The 20,176-nt window shown below is 40.8% G+C and overlaps 1 protein-coding gene across 10 annotated transcripts in view; it reads right to left on the reverse strand.

The window, feature by feature from the left end:
- The window catches only part of auts2a (activator of transcription and developmental regulator AUTS2 a), a 274,712-nt gene that overhangs the window by 220,052 nt on the left and 34,484 nt on the right, over positions 1–20,176 (reverse strand). For all 10 annotated transcript variants that reach the window (XM_053847999.1, XM_053847997.1, XM_053847994.1 and 7 more), the window contains exon 3: positions 1,862–2,077. In XM_053847999.1, the coding sequence (XP_053703974.1) occupies positions 1,862–2,077 (216 nt within the window). The remainder of the gene's footprint in view (positions 1–1,861; positions 2,078–20,176) is intronic.

The raw sequence follows: 20,176 nt of genomic DNA on the forward strand, positions 1-20,176 counted from the left end.
ACAGACAAGGTTCGTGCACCGAGAAGATGATCTTTTCAATTATGCATGCCATAAAGTGCGTCAGCTATGGGCCCTAAGTTCTGTCTGCATATATCAAGACAGAAACAATCATCTTTTATGACTAAGAATAAAAGCAGAGTGAAGTATTTCCAAACAGAGACGAGGTGATCATTGTCAAATGTGGTTTTCACATGCTGTATACAGCAACTGAGGCACGTACAGAATATATCAATTTAAACCGACTCACAGTGATGATATCTGTGTCCAATATGTGGACGGCTTTGTAGCTTCATGTGGGTGAGTGAGGCAGGCTGGTGAGTGAGCGGCTGAGAATTTGTTCCATGTGTTTTTGTCTATGCCTGAATACACCTCGACACATTTCATGTTTCTTTCCCTAAGCTAAACTTCACATCAACAGAATTATTTGTAAAACATTTATTCAATCCAGCACATGAATAACAGTAATACAGGGGCTTGTTGGATTTATTCTTGGGCTGCTAATACTGATCAATTATTAATGAATATTTTTTTCATAATGCATTTTACTACGGAAAACGTCTGTATTTTACTGTTTTACTTAAAAAAAAAAAAAAGAAAAAAAAAAAAAAGAAAAAAAAAAAAATATATATATATATATATAGCTTTTAATGGCAAACAAAACTCAATAGGAACATGTACAGAATGCAGGAACAAAGACAGTTCTGAGAACAAAGATGGAAAGTAATAAAGATAGGTAGAAAAATGGCAAACATTTTTCTACCCATCTCTATTAGTCTCCATTGGTCTCAGAGCACGTGTTCCATCAAATGTAGGTTACTACGTAAATATACATCAGCATGTTTATGTTATCAAATGGATTGAACATTGCAACATTTGGTCTCATTCGCATCGATGAGTCAGCAACATTGCTCTGTTAAACAACACATTTTTACTTGCTAGAAAAAAAAAATCCCAGAATCAATGCCTGATACATGTTCATGAGACGTTTTCACCTGGTTACAAGATCGCACCCAACAGCAGGAGTCCCTTCCACTTACCTGCATGCTAACTATGTTTTAAATGGACAAGAATCTTATAATAACTTGAACCCCGCACCAGGTGTTCTTGAGAAGATGACTGCTGATTCTCACCATGTGTGAACCATAATTAGAACGTCTCTTCATACTGTATAACCAAGATGAAAAATTTGGATGAAAAACATCAAAAATAGCTTTCAACATGGTGTAGTGTGTATATTCAACCATGCAAACAGGTGATTTATCAAGACAGCTCGCACTGCTTCAATTCGCATCTTTCAATGGTGCATGTGTGGCCCAATTAGTAAAACGAAAGTTTACAAACAACAATTTACAAACAATATTTTTGTGTATTTCTTTTGTACTTCTTGGAGGTACATCGCAGATAAGTTGACATAACGGTGGATTCTGCTTCTGAAGCGTTGGACTTTGTCTGGGTCCACGTGTTTGTGCTGTAACCTCAACAAATCATCCCATTTTAAAGTGAGGACTGATGACTGACATCAAGCTTTAACTGTCATGTGATTTGGCCGACAACATGTGCTGCAAAATCCTTGACAGTCAGGGAAATGAGGGTGCTTCATCAGCAAACTACCCTCAAGCAGAGTCTGGAGTAAGTTGTCCAGCACGGATGGTTTCATCACCTCAACATTGTTCATGAAAAACTCTCTGTGTTCCTCTTAAGACTGTCTGGGACCTCCCAAACACCCAACTTATATCTCTTAAAGTGATAAGACATATCATTTTATTTTACTCAGATTAGTAGTTCAACTATGAAAATAGTAATACTACGATAACATATTGCAGCCCGAGGAAAAGCCAAAGAACATGGGCGGCAGACTTACCATCTTGCGTTTCTTGTTCAGGCGTTTCTTCTTCTTCTTCTTGCCGTGTGCGTGTGCGAGCCGGGGATTGTTTTCCTGGTCTGAGGGCAGGTGATGGTGGTAGTCGTTGGTGCAGCGCTCCAGGCTCAGGCCGTTGGGAAGCCTGCCGGGCTTTTTCTTGTGCAAAGGCCCGGCCTGGTTGTCTGTGAACTCCTGCGGCTTTTGACTCATGTTGTTCTGCGTAAGAGAGAGAATGGACAATAAGCATTTCATTGACGCGGCAGGATTGTTGTCGAACAGTGCGTGTCTGCTGTGAGCGCCGGCTTCTGTGGATTCCTGCTCCCGTTTAATGTCTAATTAAATATCCAAAAGAGAGAAAAGCTGCTCATTAGTGGAGCGTGAAAAGAAAAGGCTGAGAATTCAGTCATCAAAGTTAGTTTTAGGCAGAGAGCAATGTTCTACTGTGAGCTGCACAACATCTCTGCTCGCAGATTATAATAGTGGAAAGGCTCCTGAGTCCCAGATTTTCTTCTGCTGTGTATCTTTATCTGAGCAAAACATTTTGTTACCATAAATTTTAATGTAAACTCTGCTCCTGCTTGGAAACCAATGTCCAAGAGACTCTCTGATGCAAGTCATCAAATAAAAAACAGAGCAAAACTAAGTAATTACCTTTAAAATGTGGGGGAAAATGAAGGAAAGTGACAAATATGGAACAAAGCAGCACAGCTTCTCGGCATGTTGCATCACATAAAGAGCACATATTACTTAAATGGTGGAAGAACTGCCCAAATAACAAATGTTTTATGTGTCTTCACATCAGTCTGGCTATGCTACAGGCTCCGCTGGCCTTCTATTGGTCACCAATTCTGTTTCTTTGAGACCGAGCATCCTAAGAAAAGGATGGAACGTCCAGTCCATGTTGGAGGTGAAAGACCCTTCCCATGGGGGAGGAGTTCAAGTATCCTTGGAGCTTGTTGGTGGGTAAGGTGAGGATGGATCGTGACGTGGACAGAGTGGTTGGTGGATCATCTTGAGTCAGTAGAGGGTCAGTGAAGGGTTCCACCGACTAGGAATTTTCTTTGTTGTAGTAATGCATTAAACATAAATAATATCAAGATAAAAAATAAAGTGTAATGTACAGTAAGTGAAATGTAAATGAAGTCAGTTATTCTCCAAACTACTTCTAGTAAAATAAAGTTTATGTCAGTGACCTTTGACCTTAGCTAAAATATATAACAATAGCCTTCAGTCCAGGTGAGAAATTATTTTCATGTGTCAGTTACACAAGACTTGAAGCTTAAATTGTAACACATGATGTGAAAATAACAGGTCCATGAGTCTTGCTTGACTTGGAGCTAGTTTCCGTCTTTGTAATGCCGTTTCAGTCTGAAACTGAGTTACTGACTCTCACACACAAACTGGGATCCAAGGTATGTTAGCTGTGGACATGTTTATGGTTTTTTCTTTTCAAAGATTTATAGAGCAGCACTTCAGTTGGACTCAATAAAACCAGGATTTATTCCAAGACTAGAGGCACAGCAGTGCAGGGTGGAAACAGAGTCTGTGCTTCACACTGCAAAGTAAAACATTCAACACTTGAAGAAGTCTGAACTCAGTATCTGTGTGGAAGGTTGCAGATTTCTCTTGGACAGTTGCTATTTGCGGCTTTCATATTCGTACCAACAGGTTGTCAAAACAGTCTGCACTACTATTTGCAAGAAATACACTGTGCTTCCATGCACACTGACAGGTGTTCTCCTAAGGAAGCAGCTTCACCATAACATGTTCATGATCCTCTCATGACCATGGTTCATTAACAAGCCCCAATAAAAGCTAAAATGTCACTCCTTATTGTTGACAATGCAAGACACTGGAGTCTTTGTGCAGCGCAGTGTGAGCTTGCAAACCAAAATACAGCAGGCATTTGGAGTTCCCCCGTCAGATCTCACTGTTTCTAGCTGCAGCATTGGCTTCTCTGACAGTGTTGAGAAACCACTTAGTTCAGTAATTGGATTAAGTGTGAGCTTTCACTGCTGAATCAAGATGGTGAGATACAATCGGGCAAATTGTCAAGAGAAATTGGATCAAACAGTGTCTCTCTAATGTGTCAGAGGTCTAAAGCTTTCATGAACCATGTGCAAGGTTCCTGGACTCTGAAGAGGCAGAAAGGGTTTCCCAGTCAAACATTTGTTTTCATTCATATTCATTTTATTAGTTGTCATTCCTAAAGCTGGATGGTGTTAGTGTCTCTCTGTGGCCTGAAGAGACCAGGACCCTGTCAGGCAGCACCTATGCTGCTGGTTAGCACCTAGCTTGCCTCTGCAGTGGACGCACTTAAAAACACCACCCATCAATTGATAAGGACTTAACCTGAGTAGAAAACATGTCTCTGAGTTCCCTTTTGTGCTCTGACAATTGAGTTAAATTGAAAAAACAACACGCAATAACCATGCACTGACCAGAAAAAAATTCCTCCATACTCCTGACAGTAAACCAGTCCTTCTAAAATAGTTGGGCGGGGCCCCAATTTTTCAGACAAATATGATATGGATGCCATGGAAGCTATGGCCATACAGACTAGTGATGTCAAAAAAATTGTCTGAACCAATATTGGGTGCATTACTTAAAGAATCTATTGTACAGTAGTATTTTTTTCTGTATTTTCTGTATGAGAGACAGTACTCACATGGCAGACGACTTAAAATCACACTGCTCCCAAAACACTTGAACAGACATGACAGAATGTTTAGAGAAGATCAGCCGAAGAAAACGGTCTGAGATCAGCAGATTATCCCAGACGGTCTTAAAAAGCATGAGGCATGGTTGAGGTCATGGGACACGTCTTAGTCAATTCTGAAAGTTCTGTTAGGAGTTTTATTTTCCAACTTTCTCCACAGAAAGTTATCATATTCATGTCAGGGAAAAAAAGGAGAAAAAAATAAACTTTCAGCTGAGTTCCATTACAAAAATTGAGTCTTTAGGGTACAGTTTTTGGCAGCAAGATTCCTCGTTGAATTCCATTCTAGAATGTTATTCCTCCTGTTTCAGATTCAGGCTGGAATAAAAACAAAGATGGGAACACTGCTCTTCTTGGGGGATTAAACCACAGGTGATAATTATGATCAGTTTCTTTGCTAGTTAAAGACAACTAGTTGATAAATCCAGTCATGATCCAGCAAGTAGTAGAAAGGTGATGAAGAATAAATCAACACATCTGGACACTTATCACACTCTTAACCAACAGACACAGGTGTCTTAAATTTGTGGAGCCAGAATGGGTTTAAAAAAGAAAAATCAATTTCCCCAAAACAGTCTGGCTTTGTTTTTGTTTTTACCAAAACAGTATACGTACAATTGGCCAAATAGTGAGACCGGGAGAGACAGACCAATTCACCACAGCAATTCCTCTACTAAACTGGAAAATGTGTGTGGAAACACATGCGCTTGTTTCCTGTGACTGTCTATTGCCCTGTAATGTTTTCATCTAGAAGCAGGGCTGATGATCGGGGCTTGATTTCTATTGTGCTTACTTATTAGAATCAGGAATGAAATTGCATTTTTTTTTTTATTTAATCTGTGAAAACAAAAATATGCAGACTTGGTCCTATTGAGACTCGTATAGGTAGTAATACAAATTTAGATGAGCTGAGCACCATCAACATTAGTACATGTTATTCTAATTATTATATTTTTTCACTAGTTCATAAATCAACTGATGTTCAAATACGTATCTCTATAGATGTAGTAGTTCACTCATGGATTTCTGGACTTAAGTCTGCTCTGACTGAGGAACCAAAGAACTCCAGTGCTCTCCAGCTCCTTCCAGATCAAAGAAGCAGATCTACTCCATGTCTGAGGCAGATGGTTAAGCTCTTCAAGTAAACATCTGAGTAAATTACCTGCACAATCCGGGGTGAATTGAAAAAAAGTAGAATGGTTTGGTAACATTGGTTGTGTATTTCCTTCACAAGCGGCAGTCCATTGAGCACACTGAATCGATCTTCCAGGCTTTGCCTGAAGCATCCCATCTACATAAAGTAATAGACGCCTTGGACAGGTTACTAGTGTATACAGTAGTAAACAGAGATGCAGCTTCAGCACCAGTGAATATTGGACAGTGCCTCACGTCCCTCAGAATCCCTGGTTGTAGCCGAAAAATCCAACAAATAGCATGACATTTACATCAACCATAATAGAGAAATGTTAATGGGGTCTTGTCCAAATGGGTGACCTAATAAACTGAGAGGTGCACTGAATGATGATGCTTGTGAGCCTAAAAAACTAAAAAACTACAGCCTTCACATTAAAGTAGAGATGCTCCGATTGATCGGTCACCTATCGTGATTGGCCAATTTCAGCGTGACCGGTGAATGCCGATCACTACCTGTCACTGCCGATCACAACAACCAATCTTGTGTGACAGCTGGCGCTGTGATGAAGCCCCACTGGTTGTGACGCATCCTCTCTTCCCTACTCACCGCTCGCTCGGCAGTGGCATGTCTGGTGTGGAGGTTCTTTCAATCTGTCATTTAAAGTTTGCATCCTGCAGCACGTGCACCGGAAAATGTTGTGCAGGGAAGCATGTTAAAATAAAATATGCCATTTAAGGAGCCAGCACTTGACGCAGCACAGAGAGTTTCCCGGGCTCATGAAAGTGAGACCGCTGGTTCCTTAGCAGTAGGCTGTTAGCACAGCTAATGCCTAGCAACACCTGAGTGTCCAAGTGTGACATTCAGAATGATTAATAATTATTTCACTGAGCTCGATGAGGTTTACACGGAGACGGAAACAACTGGCTCCGTCACCGCATTGGAGTCAGGTGAAATGTTCGCCAGCCACCTGAATCTGAAACTTAAAAACGTCTGGAGTGAAAACTTTCATAAATGCAGTGCTCTGTGTTGGCATCGTGCTACAAGCAGCCAGTATGTAAATATTTCACGGACAGAGAAAAGATTCATCAAACGCGGACGTCGCGCATTAAATGTTTTTCTGTCGTCCTTTTGACAAAATAGTTGCTGGATTCTGCAAGTTTTTTTTTTCCTATTTTTTTGCCTTCCTGAAGAGGGTATATTAAAACATGTCAGAATTAAAATGATTTAAAGTTCATTTTTTCACATCATGTACATAGAAGATCTGATCATTTTGATTACAAACTCATTGTCAAGCCATGCAATCGGTATCGGTGATCGGCAGTAAAAGCCCTGATGGGAGCATCCCTACATTAAAGAAAGACTCCAGGGATGGTCAATTCGGATATTTGCTTTCACTGGTTAAGAAAGTAGTCAACAACTGAGATAAATAAATGCTTGGTCTCATTGGTCTGGAGGTTAAATATGAAAATATATGCTGTGCACATACATATTCATCAGTAATGTTCAGTCTTCTGAACAAAACTACTGCAACAATTTGAATATTTCTCAGTAATACTACAGACCCCTCGACCAGTTATATTAACATTCTAATGGGTTTGTCAAAGAGGTCATTTGAGTGATAAAGTTTATGGATAAGAAAGATGGCAGAGCTCTGAAACATGACTCACGACTCTCTCGGTGAAATACGGTCAACATTGTCAGATGAAAGTGAAACTAAACGACACAATATCTCGCTGCAATAAAAGCAGATCTGTCAGCAGTAGTTTCTCATCTCGAGCTGCTGCCAAGAACACAAAACTCAGCTGGCAATATTTTGAAAGCCAGTCTCAGCGCAACAAAACCCATTCTCATACATCACAAACAAGAACACATGTTCCAGCAACAACAAATGCATTGTGAGAAATGTTTCTCCCACAAAGTCATTCCATCAAGCACATGCCCAAGAAACACATGATCAAAGTGGGGAACCAGATTTAGCCGACAACATTGACAGACAGTAATGTTTCTTCAATTAAGTAAATGCTGGCAAGGCTGATGGATGGGAACAGAAGCCGTGCGCCAACATAGAACAGTAATAACTGACTACTGACTTCCACAGGTCAATCACCAAATAAAACGTAGGGTTCACTTGCCAATCCTCCATGCGGTTCATGAACGTACTCAATATCATGAAATTGTGTTGAGTATCATGAGGTAATGTGATATGCACAATGTAATTACATTATAATAGCACATATTCATCTGTGAGTCAAATATGGGCTACGAAACCCTGTTTGATATATAGGTGAATAAAAGTACTCAGTCGGGGTGTAAGAAAATATCAATACACTCAAATATTGTGATACTTCATTGTGATATTGTAATGTTTTTGCTGAGATATTGCAATTGTTTGTGTGATATCTATATTTAAGTCAATACTTAATACATAAATAATAGACATGGACGATAACTCAGCGTACACGATATACCACCAAACATAATCTCCATGGTGACAATTCTGCATCTCATGATAAATTCGATAAACACACGACTCAATGCTTTGCTACTGAAATGGGACTTAAACACGTGAACATGACTAAACCGTGACAGGCCCGTGCGCTCCAGCTCTGCGGCGTTTGACAGCCGACACCGCCATGTGACAGTTATGGAGAGTGCGGTGGACTTTGGTTCAAGATCGTAGTTATAAACTTATTTTTAATACAGGAAAACTTTGACAATTACATTGGTCGACTCTGAGTCTCTGGATCCATCTTTATTTTATTAGATGTTGGAGACAAACTCCACTAAGTTTCATCTTAGTTTTGTTCATATTGCCCATCCCTAATAGATACTTGCATATGCTGCTGCATTAGAGATGAGTTAAATACGAGCATATTTTTTGTACACTGGTATTATATCAGCGATTGAGAAAGCAATTCATTCCACTGCTGGAGTGTGAAATTGATATGAAAATATAACTGGACTGATGTTGTAACTATAAAGTCATGCACATGACATTGCACTGCGTTCTCCCAATATACTGTAGTGTTGAAATAGTATCGCAATACATGGCAATGTATCGCATCACCAATCCTGTATTGAGATACGTATTGCCAATAGAGAGCCCTAGTATTCAGTATTCCGAAGATTTCATTTTCCATTGTGGTCTGTTAAAAGTCGTTTATCTGTGGGGCTTCCAGTTATCTAGAAACAAAACAGTCATTTAATAACGAAAAGTTTGGAGGCACACAAGGTTTGATCTAGATTGTAGACTCCAGACTACTGTAAAAATCATGTTCATGCAATAAAATAAACACATTTGTTTTGCCTCATGTCTGTTCAAGAGATTTACAAGCTCATTTGGTGTCTTTAAAGTGCAGTAGAGCCAAAAAAAGCTACCATGAGGCAACAACAACAACAACAAAAAAAATCATCATCTGGGAGTTTTCGAGCGAGAAAAAGGAAATGCTTGATTTCGCTCAAGCTGTGTCTTTGTAGCAACAACTCTCACTCCATCTTATTTCTATTTTTCTCCCTCTCCACCTCTGAGATTCGTGGCAGAAAATTGAGACAGGCAAGGAGTGAAAAGCAGGTGATATGAAGCCTTTCCTTCTCTAAATTCTGTCTTCTGCTGGCTGCTGAAATGAGAGTGACTAAACAAAAGAGCTGGTTTAGATTTTGTGTTGTGCATACAGTAAAGTAACCCACAGCAGTGCCGCTTCTTGTCCCTCTGAAGCATTCCTCAAATGTCCAGACCAAAGGCATGGTCCTTCTTTTGGGATATGGTGACCATAGACAGAATGGCTCGTGTTGCTAAGCAACTGGCCACAGTGAGGAGATCATTAAATTTCAATGATGATCAATCAGTACTCCATGATGTATCTGCAAACTTGTAGCTCCAACCCACAAAATAAACTTCAGGGCACAGAGAGCGCAGCATTGCACCAACTGAAGGGAGACATTTGTCAGACAAAAACTGCTCCTGCAAATCAGGATTTGGTTTTTAGACCCTGATGAATTCAAAATGTGAGATTTAATTCCACTAATAACTCACGGGAGGAAATTAGAGGGATATGAGCAGCTAATTAAAGCCATTCATTTAACAGTGATTTAACACTCGTGCTGGTTTGCATTTAAAGGTGAAATGTTCTGCGCCAGCATTTTACAGCAGCTGAACATGAACCAACCTTTGCTCCCACCAAACCATGACCTGCGGGGCACTGCACTGCTTTCCTTTGCACCAGTTCAAACTTTTTAACTTTCCACATCGGGATGGTCCACTTTTTGTCTCTCTAAATGGGTCATAAACTGCCAGATTACTTCCTCCACCTCTTGCATGCTGAAAAACAACACCAATATTTCTGCCATGTGTGACTGTTTGACAAACATACATGGCAGTTCCATGGCATATGAGCGCAATACTGTGCAGTTCAGCAGCTTTGCTCATTTAGTGCGAGTCTTCTGTGTACTTGTATACTCCAATTCTCGAGCGGCAAATACTGTTTCTTGTTATGAGTCAGGGGAAATGCTGTGTACGCCACATTGTTGCGGGAGACCCTAAATTCTCATCGTGGGGATCGTTTTAGGCTATAAGTTATCACCTATTCCAAGCATCGTCTTGCCCTGAAAATAATAGTGGAAGAAGGCAACGTTGTAGGAGGCGGTGGCCTGTGAGGTCGTAAAATATATCACCATTGCAGTGTCTTCTTCGAGCCTCATTAGAGCCACATATTGGGTAGCATGAGCAACACTGCCCCCACGGTTTCAGGTGGTAAGCTCTGTGCAGAAATACGGCCGGCAACGTTCCCTCTAAGCTGCGTGTGTGCACAACTGCGGACAGCTGATACGATCTCAGCGCACAAAAACATCTACGGTGCGCAACAAAAATTCATCCTGAATTGTACATAAAGTACCACAATTTCAGGACTACAGAGCTTCTGACATCGCAACGTACACAATGGGGCGAACAGCAACTAGAAGAGCTGCCATTTGAAGTGAACTATTGCACCTGGGTGATGTTTAAGAGCTGATTTCTCTTAAAGACACACGTGATTGGTCAAAATGTGTGCATGCACTGAGCCAAATGGGCGGCAGAGTTACGCACAGGAGACGAGAAACGAGAGAGAGAATCGCTGTAGCGCAGGCTTCAGACTACAATACACAGAGACTACACGCTAGTCAGGTGAGGAAATTAACAGTGTAGTCAGTGAAAGACACATCGCTCAACTTGGTCCAGTTGACCGCTCAGAGAGTTTTGTGCGTTTGCTCAGACGCATGAGAAATTTGAGGGAACATTGACGGCCAACACAAAGGAAGACTCCGTCTGGATCTGTGTAACATTGAGCATAAATGGGCGTTAAATGGCCCTGAAACAGGCAGGAGAGGGACAGTGAAACAGCTGGGGTGAATTTGAAAGATGTCAAAAGGTGTCTCTGTCTCATAAAAATAGCACTTCACCAGGGCGATCAATAGAGATGTTTGATGTCAAGGATAGGCATCATTTCTTGATGCCTATCCTTGAGAGGGTAGGTGCTTCACTCACAGGGATTCACTGAGGTGGTTTCAAGGTTTGACTCTTGCCATGGAATCACAGAGAAAATCGTGTGGAAATGAGGAAAGTGCAACAAACCCACTTCTCAATTTAACATTGAGATCCTGAAGACTGACCACAGTGTTAGAGGATCTCAACAAGTGCAAAACTACCTGATCACAATCACGTTTGTGGCTTTGTAGGATCTCACAGCGAACACATGCACCATTAATATGAAAGTGCGGTTCCAAGTTAATATTCACAGCAGCACATATTTCATATTGGATTCCCTTAGCTGGGGTTGTCCGAGGTGAAAACTTCACTCAGGCTCATTTTCTGGCCGATAAAGAAAAACCTGCATAGTTTCTCCAAATGAAAAATGGAATAGAACAACAAACACAGACAGTCTCTTCTCAGCTGGTACATGAATCTAAATCAATGAGGACCAGTGTGCATGTCTGCATGCGTGCACACACAGGCAAGCTTTGTTTCCTGCCTCCATGAAGACGAAGCAGACGCTGCCGCTCGCCAGAGAGCCAACACCTGCACTATTTATAGCCCACGGACATTAAAGCTAACAGTGAAAGAGGAGAGCGCCGACTTGCCCCCGCGCTGGTAATTAGAAATCCAGTCGGGCTCGCCAGTTCCACAATGGAGGACGCAGACCGAGCCAGGAAAGACAGCGAGGATGAGCCAGATTTCTCTGGTCCACACACCGGATCATATACACTTCTCAGAGGATTAAAGGGACCTTTATAGGATTTTCTGTGTGATTTATTAAAACACAGCAGCAGCTTGAACACAAAACAATAAAGTGCACGCTCCGTCACTTTTAAAGCCTTGAACTCACAAGGCACCACATTTATTCAAGACTATGAATTTTTGGCAGCAATGGTGTACGACATCGCTCAAGTGAAACTAATGGTCTTGACTGACTGCCAGGCTAACTATTGAAAACATTGACTTTGTTACTTTAATGGCCTTTTAACAAGAAACACTGTGTGCAAATGCTTTTTCCCCAGTGCCTCTCCTTGTTTACTTCCCACAAATAAGCAATGACAGAAAAGCGATTTTTGGAAATCAAATACACACATGGAAAAGAAGGGCATAAAAACAAATGACCCTTGGAGAGGAAAAGACTTGGTGAGGCGAGTGTGTCAAATTAGCCACAGAACCCCACAATACACAAACAATGTCCTGTCATTATTTAAAGAAAAGGGGAAGAGAATCGGACATATAAAGCCTCCGAACTGTGTTTCTGTCGGTCCAATATCTGCAAACTGTTTTACTCTGATTCTGAATGCATCATTTGCAATTCAGCAGTCGGCGATGCCAAGAGCGTGGTTTGGATGTAAGCAGGAACAAATTGCATCAAGAAATGTGTGGAAATGGTCTGTGTTAAAGACTGCGAACGCCAAAGCAGTCTGTCGAGCCGAAATGCGTCTCTTTGGGAACAGCTTAATTCACCATGAGTTTTAGAGACGCAGACTCAGAGGACTTTCTTTTGTTTGGAGTCTTAAAGCATCAACAATTATGTTAAATTAAATTATAAATGTGGAAAGATTATTGCCCAGATAAAACATAATAGCTAGATTTACTGATACAAATAGTAACAGACTGAGCTGACATGAATTAATTTGAGGCAAGTAATTGAGTAAGTGGAATTAATATATTCATAAACAGCAACAGTAGAGTACAGTACAGTAGTAGAGTTATATACATTTAAGACTCCACAATGTCACAAAGTCAATTGGAAATTCTGGAAGCACTTTAGATTGGGGAACATATATTAAGTATTACTGAAGTAATTACCTGCATATTTACGTTAATATATATTAATAATGGTGTTGTTTAGAGCGAACGTCTATTGACTACACCAATTCTTAGTACATATTCCAACCGGTGTAAACTGGGCAGCGCCGAGGTTGTGGCGACAGCGTTTACAGCCTCAAGGTCTTTCTAGGGAAATGTTTGTGGCAAAGAAATGCTTTAATATTATACGAAACAACTATTGGAACCCTTGATGATTCCTAAAATACAACATTCCCTCACTTCGTTCACATGCAGAAACACACTGCAAGGTATTCAAAACTTTAATTTTGAATGTAAATGCCATCTGTTATTAGCAATATAGAGTCTCAGAATTAATCCAAAAATCAAACCTAATCATTTATAAAACAGCAACTGTTATTTTTCAGTGTTTTCAAAAAGAGCATTGTTATATTTTAATTTATTCATAAATGCATTCTGGGCAACATGGTGAGATGCTTCTCGGTCCTTAAATATTCAGTGCAGTGCAGCACAACGTTCACCCTAAAATGGCATGATATCACCATGTCATAATATAACATCATAGCCAATTCGGCCAGTCGACCTCCTGGCACTCCTTCCCACTACCTGCCACCCCACTTCCATCACAGAATGTCCACAGCAAGAATCAGACCAACTCTCCAGACAGAAGGCAGCGCCATGGAGCATTAATAGACAAAACGGCAACTATTTTAACGTTTGACTGTAAAACCGCAGCTTGCTTCAGAAAAAAAAGTGAGATATATTACAAGCACCTGGACGTAATGACGGATGAGAAAACAGGCAATTAAGGCATTCATTGCCGGCATCTGCCGATCGTACACGGGTAATAATTTGCTTCATCTTTTGTGCTTGAGAGCTTGCCAGAGCCATTAGGAGGCTGTCTGGTCGAGTCAGTTTACACTAACACTGCTCAACTCAAGTGTCTTCATTTCCACATTTACAGACAAGGCTTTTGATTTATCAGAAGAGACAAGCGCAGATCCAGCAGAGTCAACAGAGATGAAACTGTCTCCACATGAGAAAAACTCATTTGGCAAGACGATTATAGCCTCTTTAAAGAACACGCTTAGCTGAGAGTTACAATGAAAGCACCAGTGGAACACTCGGTGGCTTGAACACCGAGGACTTGAACAAAAAAGAGATATGGATTTCCACTCAGTCATTGGTGTGACCTTATTGATTTGTTTTCATGAACAGTGAGGCATTGAAGTACACTGTATTCCAACAAGAAAACGTCATCTGGCTGAGCGAGAGTGGAGGTATACACCAGTAATGACACATAATAACACGTATAGATTTAATGATCACCTCATTCTGTCTACACACCACTGTCAAACATCCTCTTCCCCAGAGGAACTACTTCTCTAATTATAATTGTTCTCATTGTCTTTACATTTAATAAACTGAATAAGCAGTTCTCATTAAAGTAGAAACAATCACAACTTAACTGAAACAAGTTGTAACATTGTTTGGCAAATGAGCCAGAAAATCGACTTCATTAAAAGAAGGACACATAATCCATATTCTTTAAACTGCCACTGTCGCAAATAGTCCAAAAACTAAGGGTGTAAAAAATATCCTTGCACTCAAATATAGTATATGTATTTATGCTGAGATATCACAATACTTCAGAGCCATAGAATGTAGATTTCTTAAGTCAGCTATGTTAATATTTAATACTTAGACACTTGGATATGCTGCTGCATTTGGGACATGTTATTTTGTTGATGTTAAAGGGAAAGATTCATTGCTCTGTCAGTGCGCAAAATTTAACTGAACTTCAAAGTGGACTGACAAAACACTGAGCTTGTTTTCAAGGACATCATATTGAAATTGAATTATCAGATATTCCCCCATGAAATGATGGCTTTATAACAGTATGGCAACATATCATATCACTACTTATATATTGGGATATTGTATCGCAAGATACCTGCCAATACACAGCCCAACTAGGACACTATAAATCCTAATTTTTACAAAAAGAATCAGTAATTCATAACAAAACCGTCTGTTTCTTAAGACGTCTTGAACGAAGAATATCCGTCATAGTACCACAGCTTTGTAATCCAACCTGTCTTTCTTCTCTTCATTGCCACCTGTTTCTGCCAGAAGGCAACCTGATAACACAGGACTGAGTTACAGTGCTGAGATATTTTAAAACAGCAAGTGCTTTTAAAAAAAATAAAAAGAAGGCATCAGGGGAATTCTAAATAACGCCACTCGCATAAAGCTCCAACAGTTTAACTGCAGCAAAATCAATAGCCACTGCGCTCGGTCTCTAGTAAAAATATGAATTTTAGAGCAATTTTTATGAACTGTGTGCTTGTGACTGGTTGCATTACAGCTGGGGAACCCCAGGTGAACAGGTAGCAGCATAGCTACAGCTGCCAGTCAAAGTGAATGACACAGCAATCCATTACAGGCCACAGAGAGGCAATTAGTCAGCAGCACAGGGGAGGAAATGGAGGGAATCGCCTTTGTGGGTTAACAAGTTTCCCAAATTTCTGTCTCGCCATGTGATAAATTGTTTGGAAAATTTTAACTCCATCAGTGTGCTTTTCCTGGAAAGGCTTGGAGAGAAAAGAGAGGAAATTCAGTGCCTGAAAATATAAAGACAAACCAGTCTCTGAAATCAAAAGACCTGTCCCTCTCCTTGCCTGCGAGAGAATTTTGACAGTTATATTTTCTTCAACTTTAATTGAGCTATAATAAACTACAAGGAGGCAAGGCGCTGAAACTGAGTGCATTTATCAGGCCCTTGAGATAGAAGAGGCTCAAAAGGCTTTGTCTTTCTGCCTTTCCCATTGATGGCTGCCACAGCAAGTCAACAACCTCTAAAGTCACAGCTATTCGCTTTGTCCTCCTTTATCATATCCACGAGCCTCGGCAGTCATCACCTGAATAGTTGCCATTATACTGTGGCATGTATCAAGAGCCTGAAATACATACATACATACATATAACCCTGTCTTAGATTACGCAACAACTTCTCAACAGAAATGTTGGAAAAGCATTCTCTTCCTCACTTTTCCAGCTACAGCTGACACATTGTTTTCACCTTTTTTGTCTTATAGGTCTCTTCTCCTTGAGGCCATTACTCTTCCTGTGCTACTGATCAGAGAGTTTTACCTAGTATAGTGGGTACTACAACAAGTCAATGTTAGTGAATGAGTAATGCAAAAAAGTTAATATAATAACAGTTGTTTTACGCATTTTGTGACCCAGCATTTCCTTTGTTTGCTTGCATCTTCAGGTCTATACTGTACATGCTCAACGTTCACTTTGTACATATTTCTACATGTTGCCACAAAGTGGATACAACACAAACGGAGCAGAACCACCAGAGACCATGGGCGGGGAGTATTGTTGTTACTATCCGATACGCATCTCTAATGAGACACGAAGAAGAAAAAAAAAATCTGCATCCGCCTGTTGCGATACATATAATCACCAACCATCGCCTCATACAACGCTGCCTCAGTTTCATCTTTTGTGCGCAAGATAAATCACCAACGCTTCTTCCAAGGTCGCCATGTTGGAGTTTGTTGTGCGCAGTAATACCAACGTAAGGAAGGCAACGAAGTATGTGATCAGTGTCTGTAACATTGTTTGAAAAGGACAGATGCATTTTCATAAGTAAAAGGGAACATGAATGGGCCTCAAGAAGAAAATCCCTTCATCCAAGAGACCTTCAGTAGCTCTTCAGAGAATAGCAAAGCGTTCCCAGGGCAACTGAGAAGACGATATGCCACTTGAGGAAGCCACTCTTCACCTCTTTAACACATTTTTTTTTATTTTCCAATACCAAGTCATCTGCCCTTTGTATTGTTGTTTGAGATTCAGACTAGTTGTGGATGCGTTTGCACCAATACTTTCACTTTTCTCTCGAGACTGACAGAATGATAACTTCAAGAAGAAGCTGTGAAGAAAGCCACCGGCCTAAACTTCCCGCATGTTATCTTGCAAGCATTTAAAAGATAACCAATGAAAATTACAAGGCACATTTGAATATATGATGTAGCCACTCTGCTTGCAAATTAGGAAGAGGAACAGACGACCAAACTACTTTGTATTCAACACTGTCACTTTTCCAATTTAATCCCAATAAACGTTACTTCCCAAGGTGGTGGAAGAGATAATAAGAAGAGGAAATGAAAAGCAATTTGAGATTGTTCACCTGAGGCTACATTATTTAAATTGTTACCATCCAAATAAAAACCCATTTTTTCCATGGACTGTGAGAGTGCATTCCATTTTCCTTGTTGTCATTATTTGATAAGATAAGAACCATGAACACAGGTGTTCAACTGTCTTAATTTATTATTTGAAAGATGCCGGTGTGGAAGAAAACTCAAGTTTAGAAGCAAACAGAAAAAACACTCCGTTAACTAGACTTTTTCTGAGCACGTCATATGCATTCACAAATTTACAATACAATTATACAACACAACTTGTCTCAGCGCTGAATCAAAGCGTCCAATATTGTAAACTACCTCAACAGCAACTAAAAAGACCTTGAAGCAAATGAAACGATGTATGGGATCCGGGGTTTAAATTAGTCTCAAACTACTTTGAAGCTGTTAAATATGGGAATAAGAGAATATCGGACCACAACTCAATAAACACCTCGTCCAGCACGTCCAATAATATTTGTCGCCAGCAAACATTTGGCTGTCTGAGTTTGCTCAGGGCGCTTAATATATCGTCTCAGAGCTGTGGAAAGTTCAGGCACAGTTTGAAGAGAGGATTATTCTTTTTTTCAACAAACTGCTAAAAAATGCAGTGAAGACTTCATATGCACAAACAAATCATCTATTTATCATCCCTTTATGCAGTGAAAACTCTCGAAGGACAGAGGCGGAGACAGAGGAAACACGCACACAAACAGATGCCGAGGCGGGGTCGAGTGAAATTGAAGCAAATGCTGAAGACAAGAGAGTAGATCTGTCAACACAGGAGGAGATGCTGATGTCAAACATCTAGTCCAATAAGGGAAGACAAGCTGTCAAACAAACCAAGTTATCTTTTGCTCACCAGACTTTTTGTTACAGTCTGAAACCCCATACATTTGCTTCACTGATTGACAGCTCTTCTGACTTAGAGAGCATGTCAGAGTGTGTTGGAAAGTTTTCTTTAGGCCAAAAGGGAACCAGACAGCAAACTCTGGAGTGTATGTTCTCCGATTCACTTTGACAGTGGGCTATGGAATCTTTCTATCTTTTCAGGAGTGGGACTCTAGGTTGATGCGTTTCCTTTCCATTTGATAGTGGTGATCCAGACAAGAGGAGAGAACGTCGGTCGCCTCACAGCAGGACTCTGCTCTCCACCTCCGTGTTCCACCAGCAAGATTCTGTATTTCTGTTGCCACGTTTTCCAGCTTGCAATTAATCTCTTGTCCTATGTGAATAATCTCACACCGGAGCCCTTCATTGTCCAGTCTGAAATTTTTTTAGCTCATTGGACTTGGTGGACTTACATCCACCCGTACTTACGACCACCAGATGTTTTTTTTTTTTTTTCCCCCAATGTCTGGCACCGCAGCACGTAGCAGCCCGGCATCGCGTACGACAGTTACGGCAGCACAGTATCCCAGCATCTCACTCTCACACAGCCATCTACCACTACAGTAGTACCTATAACCCTTGCATCAGCTATTCTGAATGGCATTCGACATACGTCCAATCTGACTTACGACTTACGGTTGGTCGAAACAGATCCCGGTCGTAAGTCAGATGTTACTTGTATTGAGCACTTGTACTGAGCATCATTGTTTTTCCCCTTTCCGTCAGATTGAAGTTCACACCCTCTCATCTTGTCATAGATGGTGGAATATTTTGATATTTTGAGGTCGTTCAACATGCGTGCAACTAGTCCATCAGTACAGCAGAAGTGCCCAAGAGCCGCTACCTCACATGCAAGAAAAGCTATCTGTTGAGCACATGTTATGTTTTCTTTCCCCACCTCTACATAGGCGCTCCGTAGTAAAATGTATCGCAGACAAACAAGTACGTGGACAAACCGAACTGTGGAAATGACTGGCAGGGACAAAAGGAATTCTCCAAATCTTGTTCATGCTCATTAGACATGTTGCAAGCGACTGAACATAAACAAGAAAGAGACGCTTAAACATTTTAAGGAGCAGTCATCCTGATGCGTTTGTCCGTCCAATGTTGACCCACTGCCCCGCTCTGTCTGTGGCTGAGCTGCCCCTTGAGAATACTTTGTCACCAAAGAGCGCCAGGGCTCGTCGACCCCGATGACAGTCCATTCTGCATTCTTCACCTGCCTGTCAACTTTCTGTGTGGTCACTGCTAAACAGAGTTGACAGCTCTCGTCGTCGGGGAGAGGAGGAAAAAAAGAGGGAAGCGTCTGGGACAGATATGCCTGCACATAATTTATTTTGCCTTTGAATCTGCTTTGCATATAACCCGCCATAAATGCTTGGTGTGAAACAGATTTCACCCTGAGCGCCAACAGAGCTGGAGTTTTTCAGTCTGGCCACCCAAGTTTGTAAATATCTGTGCCACCTGGCAGCTGTCAAACACTAGCATATAGGAAAACAAATTGCCAGAGAACAGACAGAGGGCAAGCAAAGTTACTAAAACAATGGACTGGAGTCAATAAAGCAGACAATTGGTGCCCAGAATGTAAACTTAAATTTGCACAGAAGTAATTATTAGATACAGATTATGATTATCACATATAGCACAGTTTTTGTTTTACTTTAATAAAGTGATACATTGTTCATTTCTGAAGAAATGTCATGCTTGTCTAGGAAATGCTATTTAAATGTGATTAGGAATAGAATTACATTGACTAGCAAAGACACACAGACAATTTACAGTCTTCCGACGCTTTTCTGTATGAAGCCAAGAATTTTTGTCGCTGGACTGTCGCAAGATGAATGATGGGGCCTTTCTAGCGGCAAGATGAAAGCTGAGGGAAACACTGTGAAAGCAGGAAACAATGGAAAAGACAGAATGTGATGCAGGAGGTTGCTGGAACACAGAAGACTTTGAAAGCAAAGCCGTTCAAAGTGCTTTGTGAAGGAAGAAGGACGATATAACATTGTCCCTGCGTGTCAGACAAAACAGGATGTGCGCTGCTGGAAGAGAGCACGCTTCCTCTTCCACTGTC

Source organism: Synchiropus splendidus, chromosome 17 (genome assembly GCF_027744825.2).
Source record: "Synchiropus splendidus isolate RoL2022-P1 chromosome 17, RoL_Sspl_1.0, whole genome shotgun sequence".
Classification (NCBI taxonomy): Eukaryota; Metazoa; Chordata; class Actinopteri; order Syngnathiformes; family Callionymidae; genus Synchiropus; species Synchiropus splendidus.